This window comes from Suricata suricatta, chromosome 13, assembly GCF_006229205.1.
Source record: "Suricata suricatta isolate VVHF042 chromosome 13, meerkat_22Aug2017_6uvM2_HiC, whole genome shotgun sequence".
NCBI lineage: Eukaryota > Metazoa > Chordata > Mammalia > Carnivora > Herpestidae > Suricata > Suricata suricatta.
In genome coordinates this window covers 58403651-58418332 of record NC_043712.1, presented here as the reverse complement: position 1 = coordinate 58418332, position 14682 = coordinate 58403651, and the positions used below count along the sequence as shown (strand labels likewise).

Genomic DNA, 14682 nt, shown 5'->3' with positions numbered 1-14682 from the left:
ATTTTGAAAGAGAGAGGGAGGGTGAGTGCACTAGGAGGGGAGGGGCAGACAGAAGGAGACAGAGAGAATCCCAAGCAGGCTCTGTGCTGTCAGGGTAGAGCCTGATGTAGGGCTCAAAGGCACAACTGTAAGACCCTTACCTGAGCCAAAAATCAAGAGTGGGATGCTTAAACAATGAGCCACTCAGGTGCCCAAGGTGGTCACTATTTTAGATGAGAAAGTAAGTTCAGAGAAATTAAGTAACGTGTCCCAGATTATAGAGCTAAAATGGATGGACTGGGCTTCAAACTCTGGTTAAGTCACTCCAAGACCAGGTGTTTTTTGTTTTGTTTTGTTTTGTTTTTTAATATTGCTACTGAAAAATCAGAAAAACTAAAAGTGGAGCACGGGTGCATGTTCTTCTTGTATTTTTTCTTTAACTGGCTATGGAGCTGCTAAAATAGTGCAATAAAAAATAAGGTCATAACAGTTGACCAGCTGTACTTAACAAAAAGGACAAGAATCATAGATTTCTACATTTTCCAATGAGAGACGTGGAAAAAACAATATACCATGATTTTCTGTATATTAATATAGCAAATAAATACAGAAGAACTGCAAAAATCAAGTAGGGAAGATATATGAATGTTTTTCATTATAATTGTGATAAAGCACATTCTTTTAGTTATCTTTCATATTATTAGAGAAAATAAATCTATGAACAAAACAGTGATAACCAAGTAGCAGTATGAGAATGAAACAAAGTCAGGCAGGCTATAAATATGTTCTGAGATCTCTATTAGCCAGGAGAAATATGTAAACACACCGAGTCATATGATTCATAAAGCATGAAACATGAAGACAAGTCAGTAGTTAAACATAGGTTTATCTAGTTCTGACACCTGAGAAAATTCATTCCCAAGATTATCAGTGAGCTATACCTACAGATTAGAGCTACTATCTCCAAAAATATAGTTTTTATGTAGAGTATCAGAACAAAACAATGGCATTCTTCCAAAACACTCAGATTAACACAAGTTATAAGGCACCAGCACAATAAGGAGTCAAATTAATAGCTCTCAGATGGTCAAGAATAAACTTTAGAAGACAGCTGCTATGTCATATTCCCAAGCCAAAGCAAAATTGATCACTTTCAATCAAAGACCAGAAAGGTTTGATATATGCTTATGAAAATAAAACCACTGGAAGGGCCAAATGTTTCTCCATAAAATAGTTTGATATCTGCTCTAATGCCCAATAAAATGAGTCAATGAGGCTCCAAGGTTTGATCTCAGATCTTGATAACTGTCTTTCTCTACCCATGAAGGCATACAAAGAAAAAAACCCATTAGGAAATTATTTTTAGTGGGTAGCTTCCTGGAAAATATAAGACATTTAAATGTCTAAGACTCCCTGACAAAAGGTTTTATTTTTAACCTTATCTTGAACTATCCAATCTTTCACAAGTTAAATAATTTTGTAAAAGTATTCCATCGGAGTCACTACTATAAAGGGGCACCATCCTATTCCAAAAATGCTGCATGGAGGATGTAGTCATCTATTTCATGCAGAAAAATCTTCAAGTCATTTAGGTATAAATTAAAAAATAAATAAATATATGTCAAACACATCCCTCTACTTAAAACTATTATTTAGTCTCAGGCATCCATGCCTGTTTCCTTCCTTATCTTAGCCTCTCATTTATAAATTCTAAGTCTCAAAAATTAAAATTCACATTTATCTTTGTTCTTCCTTTGTTTTCACTATACACAATCTTAGCACCAACTCATCCTCTCCCTCTCTACTCCCCATCCAGAACCTGACTTACCTCCTGTCTGAGTGATGACTTGTATGTCACTTGAAAGAGGACCATCTCCAATGGAGGTAAAAGCCAGAACTTTGACAGAATATGTTTTCTGGGGCACTAAGTTGCCAATAGTGGTGATTTGGCTGTCAGCTACATTATGCTTCATCCAGTTGTTGACATGCTGTGTGGGATCCATTGTGTAATACACCCTGTATCCTTGGATCTGTCCATTTGGCTCCTCAGGTTCCTTCCATTGTACCAAAATGGTGGTTGAACTCAACATCCGCGCCTGGACATCCCGTGGGGCACTGGACGGTGCTTGTTCTGAGGTCTGCGTTAGCACAGGCTCACTGGGAGGTCCCCGCCCAATGTTATTAACAGCAACAACCCTGAATTCATAATCTGAGTAGGGACTTAGTCCAGCGACACTGTAGCGTGTCGTCGCCACCCCATCAATTTCTTTGTAAGGTTCCTCAGAATGTTTAGGTTTATGCTGAATGATGTAGTAAGAGACAGGCTCAGGGTTCCCAGAGTCCCATGTCAGTGTGATGCTTGTGGCTGTGCTCTCGGTCACTACGGGAGTTCCTGGAGGTTTGGGTAAGGCTTAGGGGGAGAAAAAGAGATGGTGAGTATCCATCATATCTATGGCGTTAAAAGGATCCATAAACTCTACTACTGGAATGACAGAATTATATATTTACTGAAGATTAAATTAAATTATAACAAAAGATAGCATTCTAAGTGGGTTCAACAGATGCAGAGAGGACAATTCCATTTTACTAGAAGTGCATTAGAGCACTGTATTTGTGGGCTGGTATCCACATCCATCATTTACACAGCATAACCTCTTCTTTGCTTTAGTTTTCTCAGGTCAAAAATAGAAAAGAACTGTATCAATGAACTGGTATGGTACAGTTGGGTAACTGTACTTCGTGGGTTTGCTGTGAAATTAATGAACCTTTCCAGTAATGCTCTTAGAATATATCCAGCACTGTTAAAATTATTAGTTGCAATTACTATTATTATAACCATGAGCTTGGCCAATTAGCCCCTCCTTTGGAAATAAATGATATAACTAAATGCCAATTTTGAAAAGCACACAATTTGGAATATATTGAAATGGCATTAAATTGCTATGAAAGAATAATATCCATATTGTTTTCCAGTTGTTAGGCATAGATTTTTTTTTTAATTATGGTAGTATAACCTATCCAAGAATTTTAAGGAAGAATTTAAAATGATTAATTTCAAATTCATGTTTTTAGTTAATATTAAAAAATGCTGAATTAAATTACAATACATTCACAAATAATTTTAAAGCAATTTTGTCATAATATGTATTCTATGTTCAATATCAATAATATTTGAAATTATAGCTACCTGACAAATATTTGCAATTACATCCACCTTTTAGAGCTCCAATTCTTTCCATTTAGTGGAAGAACCCCACTTAAAATGTTACTGATTAGGAATACAAACCATCCACACTGGTGACCTCATGCTTAAAGTACATCACCCTGGAGAATGATTTTGAAAGGTATTGTTAGTAGGGGAGAAAGGATAATCCCATCGACTAACATTTGGAGGAAGCCCAAAATATAACATTCAGAAGATCAGCCCTTTAGTATCCTTTTTCCTTGTCAACATAAAGGCAAATGTACAATACTCTTGAGAATGGGAGCTTTTTAAAAGTGGTCAATTTGTAGCAAAGTGGATGGACCTTGAGTGAAATAAGTCAGGCGGAGAAGGACAGATGCCATATGTTTGCACTCATAGGTCTAACAGGAGAACAGGAGAAACCTAACAGAGGGCCATAGGGAGGGGAAGGGGGAAAGAGAGTTGGGGAGAGAGGGACACAAATCATGAGAGACTACTGAATACTGAAAATGAACAGAGGGCTGAAGGGGAAAGGGAAGGGGGGAAGAGAGTGATGGTCATGAAGGGAGGCACTTGTGGGGGGAAGCACTGGGTGTTATATGGAAACCAATTTGACAATAAAGTACTATAAAAATAAAATAAATAAATAATAAAATAAAAAAGAAATAAAAGTGGTCAACTTGTATTTGAAGACTGCTATATCCCCAACGAATGCCTAACTGAATGAATGGGTCAGTATACATTGTCCTCATTTTCTTCCAGTTGCTCTTTTTGTTTTGATTTAGTTTTTGCCTTCAAGATTCACCCTATGTTTATTTACTTTGTAAGGAATGGCGAGAATCAGTAAAGCAAAGATAAGAAGTTGAACAAGATTTAGTTTCTGTGACTCCTTATTTTGAATTCTTGAAGGTCTTCAGTAAACCTTCAAATATTTAAAGATGAAATAGTTATTATAGGACAGGTGATTCAATATTTGCATTTTACTCTAAGACCTATAGAATGATAATATTTGGGCAAAGGATTTTACTGAAAATAATAATAAAAATATATTTGTTTAAATATTCTGGACTGGCATGTTTCTAAAGAGTGGATGATCCAAAATTTCCCTAGATGTCTTTCTGAATTTTTCAGGTAAGTGAAAACATTGTTAGTTGAAACTGTGTTTACTGATACTTAACAAACATTAGTTTTGCTGTCACATTTACTATACAGTATAGGTTTTATGTCTATAATGTACGGAGAATATGAGTATGTTCAGTACAGTTAAGAATATGCAATACAATGTCACTATTTTTAAATGACTAAATTTTGACACTGGTGTGTATCTTTCTTCTCATCTCATTATTGCTTTTATATGGCATATATGTGATATATATATTCTTGGTGGGGGTATGACCTGAATTGTAACATGTGTGTTACTTTTTTAAGATCATACTTCCTGGAAAGCAAAGATAATTTGTGTTCATTTTTTGCAATACCTCCAGATATCTGCACTTTTTTGCAAGTGTTCTAGAATTCTAGAAACACCGATAAAACCAACTGGTACCCCACATACTTACTTTTGTTTTCTTTGTTTCAAAAGTATTTGTGGAATATAGTACTTTAGTTATAGTTAGAGCACTCATTTAAAGAAAATAACATTTCTTGAGCACTACAGAACATAAGAGATAAATTTAAAAATAGAATATAATGCCACTTATATTTTGATTTTTATGATAGGAACCATCAAAAATTTAAAACATGTATTATTAGACCATCTTGATTTAACTCTTTTTCTTTTGTCTGCATGTATTTGAGCATTTATTAATAGTTCTTTGGCCTTTTCTATCACATCACTCTTACCAGGATTCTGGATTAATATGAAACCTGTATGTATCAGTTGTATCAAATGGTTGACTGCATTTAACATTCTTCATTCTGCCTGGCTAGTGCATGGGCCCAGCCTGTTGTTAAATATTTTGATGATTATTAGTACTTAGGCTGTCAATCCTTTTAATGGAGAATCTGCCTACCTAGCTAGGTATGTGTATCCTATATGGAAACATAGGTACAATTAGATTTTGGCATCTGAAATACAGAACAATGAATTGATCCATTTTAGTATTCCAAAAATAGACTCTGTAAAGACATTAGTCAGGTGAGTTGAGTATACCCAGACCCTGAAAGCAAGAAGCACTGAGCATACCTTTGACAGTGATCTGTGCTATTGCTTCAATGACACCCAATGTTGACATGGCAACACAGGTGTAATTTGCTGACTGTCTTACATCATTCAATTCTAGTACATTTCTTCCTATTGGCATATCATCTTCAGGTGTCAGATCTTCTGCCCCCAACATCCACTTCACATAAGGCATTGGTGACCCCACGGCCACACAGGTGATATTAACACTTCCACCTGGCATGATTTCATGATTAGTAGGTGGGATAGAGAATCTTGGTGGGACACGGCGAACTGGAACAAAACACAGGGAAGATGATAAAACATACAAGGCACGGTAAAGTTGCTTGTTAAACATATGACATGCACTGTACAAACACAATTAAACAATTGAAACATATTATATATTTTCCAAAAACGAAAGAAAAACTGTGGATAATACAAACCATACAAGTATGGTATGTGTATACACAGATAAAAAGTTATTTAGTGTAGTCATTGATATCTTAGACACATTCATACAAAAGTTGATTCAGACCTACAAAGGCCCCCCCCACAAAAAACTATCTACAAATTAACAATACACAAACATCATGCATACTATAAACACAAAACCATATACATGCATGCATACAGCAAAGATTATATGCATGCATGTATATGCAGAAAAGGGGGCAGGAAGGTCACCAGCAGGTTTAAGTCGAGTATAAAAACCAACGTCAGTGCTGTGCACTTCCAGTTGATGTGAATGTATGTGTGGGACCACACTGTCACATCCCAGCCCTGGAAAACATTGTCTAGAGTACATGGAAAGTGCAACTTATTTGCTTTCAGACTCAGAGTAGATGCAGCCTCACGACCTCATACTAACACTGGACCAGACACAGAAATATATACATATATTAATTTACACTCACGGAAGAACAAAGTCAATGCCAGTAGAGATACTGGATTGGATCATGCAAGGCATGCACAAAATGAAGTCTCAAGGCCCGTGCTTAGAACAATGGAAGAATGGCTAAAATCCAAGACAACAATGACAACAGAAGAAGTAACAGGGTAAAGGCACTAAACATAAAGGGAGGAGCTAGAGTACAATGATGGAAACAGAAACTTAAGGGATCATAGGTTTCAAAGTAGGAAGATATTAAATTAAGCTAGGTTGTCAAAGGTAAGTATTGCAAATTAAGGAAGGGAGCTGGGTATTTCACATTCAAGATTTCATACAAGACATTTCTAAGGTAAAATGACACAGAGGATAGTAACAAAATCTGGTAAGAGGCTTTTTATGCCTACATTCAAAGTGAAGGACACTGGATCTAAAACATACAATGAAACGTGACATTAAGAGAAGAGGTTGTATTAAAGTAACGCGACATAGAAAAAATTACCAAGCAATTACAGTTCAGTGTTCCTGCTTCAGATAATCTGCATGTTTATGTATGCTTAAGTGCATGTGTCTTGGACATGGTACAAGGAGAGAGTAAGGGACAAATAGGCTTCATTTTAGACTCTTATTGGCAAAATATTCCACCAACAGTATTTTAGGTCCAGAGGTAATCATTAGAAGCATACCTTAAACATGGATAATAGAGGGATTTGTAAAATTATATGTAAGTTCATAAACAAACAACCTCATAACCCAAGAAGATGACAAGTAAATAAGTCTGTCTGTAAACTTTTTTGGCTATAGATAGTTAAGATTGAGATAAACCTCCATTGACTCTAGAGGGCTCACTGTGATGGCCTCGTGGGTGAATGACAGGCAGAGAAGAGAGAGCTAAGCATGCCTCCTGCAGCCACTTCACAGGTTACACAAAGCAAGCAGGAGCCAGGATAGACTCTAAGGTGTCAAAGAACATATCAAGAAAAATAGAGGACAGTTTAGTCTTCATGCTTGGGATTAGGAGAGCAACTACCCAAAGTCATTCTATGGGTAGCAGGCATCCTTGTAAAACAAAAATCAAAGGTGGGGTGGGGGACGGGAAGAGGGGGGCCGGAAGGAAAGCAGGAACACTGACCCAAACTCGTGGGGCCTGAAAAAGTTACACGTTACCAGTTACCATGCACCCAGGTACATTCTTTCCCATCATGCACCACAGTGAGGTACCACCGGCAAGCACTGGAAGCCATGGCCAGGGCATTCTCTGCTAAAACATACCATTAACCAAAAGAAGACCGTAATGCAGCTACATTCATTTCATTTGTATTCTTTGTTATTGGTTTAATTAAGAGTTTTGTAAGGTGGGTAAAAAGTAAAAAACACACCAACCTTCTCGCAGCTCTGAGGGATGTAGGGGGTTTGATGCAGAACACAATGAAATGAGGAAAGGAGAAAAACAAGGGAAACACAGAGAGAGTAAAAAGGCCATATCAAGGCTTTCAACTACTACTTGAACATCTTTATTTGCTCTAGTTATTTGCTCTTCCTACCTCAGCTGAAAATGTTAACAATTCCTCATGAACTAATATGGTATTAGAAATAATAGCTAGCATCATTTTGAAATTTTTCCATTGAAGAAGGTACACATGCCTCATGCAGCAAAGGAGGTCACCATTGTAAGAAAAGGATCAAGGGACTTTCAAAGAATTTGGAGAAGAAATGGTTTTCTTCATATCTCCCCAGCCCAGACTCCAGAGGAAGATAGGAGAGCAAACATCCCCACAGAAACAGAATTATCTCAAACAAAAATTTCAAAATCAAGCTAGATATTTTCCTAAGGAAATCCATCCTATTGTAACTTAAAGCCCTCACAGTCTTTCGTCAATTCCCACCCCCACCCACACCTTTTGTGCTTATGCACAGACACAGAGACAAGGAAGAAGAGCATTTCCATTGGACGAGAAGCTATAGGAACCAGCTTTTAAAAATTCTAGGGAAGAAGAAATACTTCATTCTAGTTGGCATGAAAGGTACAAACTTAAAATATAATTGTTTGTATATACTTAATGAGAAAACATGAATGTGTCCTCGTAACTCATTCTTGTCCCACGGATAACTAATATTATTTTTAAAAAATTACCATCAGGGTTCAATGGTAATTAAAATATTAAACTTTTTGGAATGTTAACAACTTTTTTAAATGTATGTAAATATATGCAGAGACATATGGGCACATATAATACCATGTGTTTAGAAATAAAAAAGCAGAGAAAGAAAAAAATACAATTATGCTATTTGCAGATAGCACCTCTGTTTTGTTTTTGTGGGTTTTTATTTTGTTTTGTTTGGTTTTAGCAGCTTTATCCTTACGGGCTCCACAGCAGAAGTCTTGAAGACATAAACACCTTTATGCTTGGAGTGGCACAGAAAACTGATTAGTAGCACACCAAGCAATTATTTCAGGATTTGATAAAAGAAACAGAAGAGAAACAGCAACAGAAAAAAGAAGGAAAAGAGGAAAACTTCAAACAAATGCCAAGCACAGTTCAATCAATGCAGTAAAAATGCAAATATACTTACAAACTTCAAGCCTCAGGACAGACTGTACTCAAAAGTTGTCAACTTTTTTTTAGCAATAGGGTCAAGACTTTTAATACTCTATTCACTAAAATGCTTCAGCTACAACGACTAGCATATCAGCTTGGTATCTACTGACATAACAACACAGATCTTATGGGTCTCTCAACTCCCCCTGGGCCTTAGCGAAGAAGCGATGCCAGGTTATGTCATTCCTACCTCTGACATATAAATTGGCAGGGGCAGAATAGCGAGTGCCCGCGCTGTTGGTGGCAACACACTCATATTTCCCTTGGTCAGATTCTTCGCTCTGTTCGATCTGAAGGGCGCCTGTATGGATATAAAATATAGTGCCAAAGATATGGTCAGAGAAGGCTTTGTCAGCGCAGAAAGCTAAACCTCTTAACAATATGAAAAGCCCTGCAAAGCGAAGGTCCGCTCAACGTCGATTCAATCTCTCGCTAAGGTGCACAGACAGAAAATGATGCGATGAGAAAAACATATAGAGATTATTTCTTTTTTACATCATCAATGCTAGCATAAGAAAACAATTATCTCTTTTCCCAAGCAAGACTTCTAGTCATAATTAATACTCTCATTTCCTAGACTAATAAAATGAAGATGGGTGAGGCTGCTTCAAGGAAGTATGGCTTTTAAATCAAACAAAAGATTAATTTTTGGTGTGGTTTTGTTTTGTTCCATTTGGGTACCAAAAGTGGCGCAAAAGATAGGTATGCTCAAAAAAAACCAGGCCGGATTTTCAAGAAAGTCTTCTGCTGAAGAAAGGCAAAAATACGCAGCAAGTACAAAAAGGCTGCACAAAGCAAAAAATTAAAATTAGTCATTATATATCATGAAAATATTACTTAAAGAAACAAAACTCCCTTAAGACATGCAGATTTTTAAGAAAAGAAAGACAGTTTGTCACGACTTACAATCATATATTACATTTGCTGAAAAACAAAGAGCAGTTGAATTAGAAGGTTTAAAAAAGTTAAAAAGCACGGCCTATGCCAGCAAGGAAGAACCAACCAGCCACTGCTTGAGGACCTCGAGACGGATCCCCTCAGACACCCATCAAAATCCACCAGTGGGATTAGCAGTGTGGTGTCACAAAACCCCAAGAAAAATCCAAAACAAGAATTCTAAAAGAAACAAACACTGAGTCAAAGTATGACAAACCAGCAATATCACATACCACCAAGAATACTGAGCACCTTGTTTTCCATAGCCTGAAGGACAGAAGATCCAAAAATCCAGAGGCGAGTAATCCAAGAAAAAAAGAAGTGGGGGAAAAAAGCATTGCTGTCAGGTTGTAGGCGAGTGGGATCAGGTGGAAAGGGGAGTCATTCTTTGACTTTAAGACAGTAAGAGAAAAAAGAATTGAAGAACAAAAGCAAAAACCTTTTGAAAGATAAAGACAAAAAGCAGATGTTCCAGGCTGTCTTCTGCATGTCTGCCACTGTTCTCCAGACCATCTTGGCTTTGGTCCGGAACAAGAACAGCTAAGGAAGAAAAAAAATGATCTTTTTTTTTCTCCAGTTGGACAAAAAAAAAGGAAAAAGAAGAAAAAAAAAGAAAAAAGGAAAAAGGAAGAAGAAGAAAAGGAAAAAAAGAGGGACAGATGGTACGCTGTGACTGGTCTGTGGTCTGAAGACCTGGATATGCTTTCTTTGAAGCATATCACAACTTAAATAATCATTTCCATAAATAAAGAAACGAACAAAACAAAGAGAAAAGAAAAAGAAAAGGAAAATTCACAATATGAGAGTCACTAATCATAACCAAACAATACAAAGGAGAAAAATAAAGTTGATGGACATATTATTGGAATGAGTTTGAAAACAGGACAAAGATGGGAGTGGTGACAGGACAGAAAGAATGAGCAAGATCATTCTGTGAACGTTAGTTCAGCACTCTTACCTCTTATTGGTGTACCACCTGGGTGGATAATATGAATGCAAATAAGATTAGAAAGAAGAAGCATTAGTACGAGAAGGAGGAGGCTAGGGCTGGGGAGAAGAATTAAATTAGATTTACAGAATTAAATAAGGTCTTAAAAGAAACTTGAATTACTATACTGGTAAAACAGGAATATATTAGATAGTATTATTTGATTATTTATAAAAGCAAGTTGCATTATACCTCAGAGGGCAAAGACCACAATAGGCAGCATTGCTTTTCTCAGAGAAACAACTGAGTTCTTAGGTCTGGGGTCATATAGGATTAGAATTATATCTTATATGCCTCATATTCTTAAAAAACACCCAAAAAACTAAATGATACTTTTTAAAGACATAGTTTAGGAAAAATCCTCTCTAATCTATTTAAGTATATATATAAGTATGCATATATATATACTGTTATAGGAAATACTAATGACTAACTGGAAACAAACACTGTTGATTGAATATCTTATGCTACTCACTATGCTACATTTGTGTGATCTAACTTGTGTACTATTTTATTTTTCTACAAAGTGTTTTTACAATAACGGTTCTGTGGATGTGTGCGTGTGCGCGCCACTACCGAGATCTGGTGTCTACACTGACAGTTAGTAAAATGCATGCCATGCATTTTATTAATAAAATAATAATAATAATAATAATATTCTGGATATGGAAATTAGTGGGGGTGAAGTGCGCTTCAGAACTAAGCACTTACCAATAGATTCTGGAGATTTAAATACGGAGAGAAGAAAGACAGCATAAAAATATTATTATATTCCTTATAATTTGGTACAAATTTTTCAGAGTTAAAGCTTTATATACTAAATCATCTATGTTACATGTGAATAATTAATTCTTTATTTACAATAACAGAATGCTAATCTACACAATTCTGCTGACAACAAGCAAAAGAGGCAGTTAACAAGACGCTTTAACATCACAGGACAGGTCAAAAGCTGAGAATTCCGGGAAGACAGGCAGTTAAACAACTTAGAATTCTATATCAATATAACTCCAATGTCAAAGAAAACAGCTTATTACTACATGTCCCAGTGAAATTGCCTAGGAACAGGCTCTAAAACTTAAGAAGTTTAGAATTATCTCTATTTTTAATCTAAAGAGAGCAAAGGGATGAAATTGGGATGGGGTGGGAGAGGGAGAAAAGGGCAGCCAGGGGAAAGAGAGGAGGAAGCAGCAAAAGCTGGAGTCTACACCAAAAGCAGACTTCTGTAGATCCAGTCACTGGAGGGTTCAAGACTCTTTAGTGTGGGCGCACACTACTGTGGCTTATGTGTAGAATATGCTCACTCACAAGAATACAGTAATAATATTAATAAAAATCCCCTCCTTGCATTGGTACTTGGTAAAGGACTTTTGAAAAAATACATCTGGTTACTCATGAGATAACATTTCTGTCGTTTATGTATTAGTGAAAAGAAAGCAGATGTGACCAAACTTAACTAAACTTTGGTACTTCGATGAGTTCAAATGCAGAAAAGACAGAGAAAACACACTTTAATAAAATTGAATCATTTTAGTGTTTAATATGAATATTTTGGTTTTTAATGGAGTCAACCATTGGAGCTCCTTGCAAGTTCTGAATGAAGTCCAATGTTGAAATAAATTTGTTTCAAAAGAAAACAGAGATAGAAGAAAGAAAGAAGAGAAAATGGATCCATCAAATACTGCAAAAAAGCAGTAAATTAAAAAAATCATCAAAAATACAGTCACAGCAGTGAGCAATATGGATTAAACAGAAGCTGCAAAACACACAGAGAAAAAGACAGACTCTGAAACAGGCTATGACATCACAAACATGGACAACACATTAAATAACAGAGAAAGAGAAGAGGGAGAAAAATCAATACCTAAAAATTAAAATTAAATTAAATAAAGATAAAAATAAAGAGAGAGAAAGCTAAAAAAAAATTCTCTAAGAGTTAGTGGAAACAGTAACAAGACCCTACCTGATCGTAACTGCTTAATACGGCCATTGTTGTTGCTTGTGTCGACGGGTAAGAAATCTTTAAACCAAGTTATTTCTGGATCCGGATTCCCACTGGCTGCACAAAGCATGGTGGCAGTGCGTGTACGCTCAACCACCTTCAACTGTGGGCCCATGTCAATAGTAGGGAAGCCCCTGGGAATTTGATCCTCTGCAAGACAAAAAGGTGATACAAACATGTCAATAAGTCAGATGCTCAAGATTCAAGAGCTATTGTCCATTAATCTTTCCCCATACCTTATTAGGCATTTGTTGAGAAGCTAACACAAACCAAGCAGCATCGCACTATTAGATTAGGATCCAGTCACAAGAGCTTAGACACATGTGATAAAAAACATGATGAAAAAAATGCATCTAGTTCTCTGGGATCATAGAGGGAGAAAAATTATAGAATGTGTGCCAGAGGAGGTCAATGAGTACCAAAAGAAACTCTGAAATGGGCCATTAAGAACAAGTGGAATTGGCCAGAAAGATGAGAACATCACAAGTATAAGCGCTTAGACAGGGAACTTCCTGTTGAGAGAAAACAATGAGATCCAGTAAAGCTCTCTTGGAGAGTATCTGGGGAATAAGCAGGTTAGCTGGATTAAGTTACCTGATTTCTAATCTGCCGTTTTTCTTGTAATTTTTAAGTCAAACTCTGTATTTTTCATGAGGGTCAACTTCAACTTGAATGAATCTTTTTTGAATGAATTTCTTTTTAGGAAGTTTCAATTAATCTGAAAATTGAAAGTCTCCCTTACAAAAGAACAAAAGAAACTAAAAAAAAAAAAAAAAGCATTACAAAAATATATATTCCTCAGAGTAAGAAAATATTTTCCTCCATTCTAAAGGCCTATACCATTCAGTCATTAAGAGTTGAAATTTCTAAATTTTGAATCCTCAACTCATCCAAAGTTCACTTCTCCCTATCCTATATCAAAATTTTCACAGATCGTAGATCTTGAGAAATTAAAGCCCTCTTAAATACCTCAAGCATGATGATTCACATTAATAACTGACATTACCAGCCCTTCCAGCCAGCATTAGAAAAGTATATTCTATATTGAAGAAATTTTGAATTTGAAGGAATTTCAGTTATACGTGTGATGATTATCCAAATCAGAACTTGGTGGTTTGTTTGAAAACCATTATAGAACAGTTTCAATTCTCATTGGGTCTGAGATTAATTTAATCAACTGTCCCTCATGACTTCTGGATAATTTTCATAAGCCATCAATTCCAAAGTTACTCAAGAGCACAAACACCAGTGAGGAAAAAAAAAGTTAGAAATAATCGAATAAGGCACCTCACTTCTTGGAGATTGGCTGCAATTTCCTGTATGATCCTATGAGTCTCTCTGTACTCTGCATTATAATTTCTAGGGGAGAAGGCTCCATTTTGAGGCTTCTGCTGTGTTGTCAGTCAAATCTATGTGTTGTCTACTGCCTCCCCTCTATCATTACAGGATAAACTCAATCTCCTAAATCTAGCTAGCAAAATCCTTTTAAAGCAGGTCCCATTTTTCTTAACTTCTCATGGATGATATCCCCCATAGCAAAATTTCTTTTGTTTCCACTGTAACTCTTTACCATTCCCCAGATGAATCATGTCCAATAAGTACTCTGGGTCTCTGGAAAGTTATGTAGCCAAAATAATCTCTTTATAATAAAAAATCCCTCAAATATATTTAATATTTTCCTTCTCAGAGCTACTGTAGCAGTGGGTAATTAAAATCCATTTTCTTGTATATATTACTATGAGTTTATCTTCCTACACTGTGAGTTCCTCCATTTCTCATTTATATACAAATTGCTTGTCATCAAACTAGTCTGTATTGCCAGACTTTTAAGAGAATTTCCAATGATTCTCAAGCTTAAATAATATAATCTAATGGTTGAAAGAAAGAAGGAAAGAAGAAAGAAAGAAAGAAAGAAAGAAAGAAAGAAAGAAAGAAAGAAAGAA

General features: G+C 36.1%; 1 protein-coding gene across 1 annotated transcript in view; it reads right to left on the bottom strand.

The window, feature by feature from the left end:
* Positions 1-14682, bottom strand: part of PTPRD (protein tyrosine phosphatase receptor type D) — a 402643-nt gene that overhangs the window by 187733 nt on the left and 200228 nt on the right. Inside the window, exons 4-10 of the mRNA XM_029920345.1 lie at positions 12701-12889; positions 11449-11457; positions 10708-10725; positions 9004-9114; positions 7597-7608; positions 5349-5618; positions 1808-2389 (exon numbers count right to left, since the gene is read on the bottom strand). Coding sequence (XP_029776205.1) covers positions 1808-2389; positions 5349-5618; positions 7597-7608; positions 9004-9114; positions 10708-10725; positions 11449-11457; positions 12701-12889 — 1191 coding nt within the window. The remainder of the gene's footprint in view (positions 1-1807; positions 2390-5348; positions 5619-7596; positions 7609-9003; positions 9115-10707; positions 10726-11448; positions 11458-12700; positions 12890-14682) is intronic.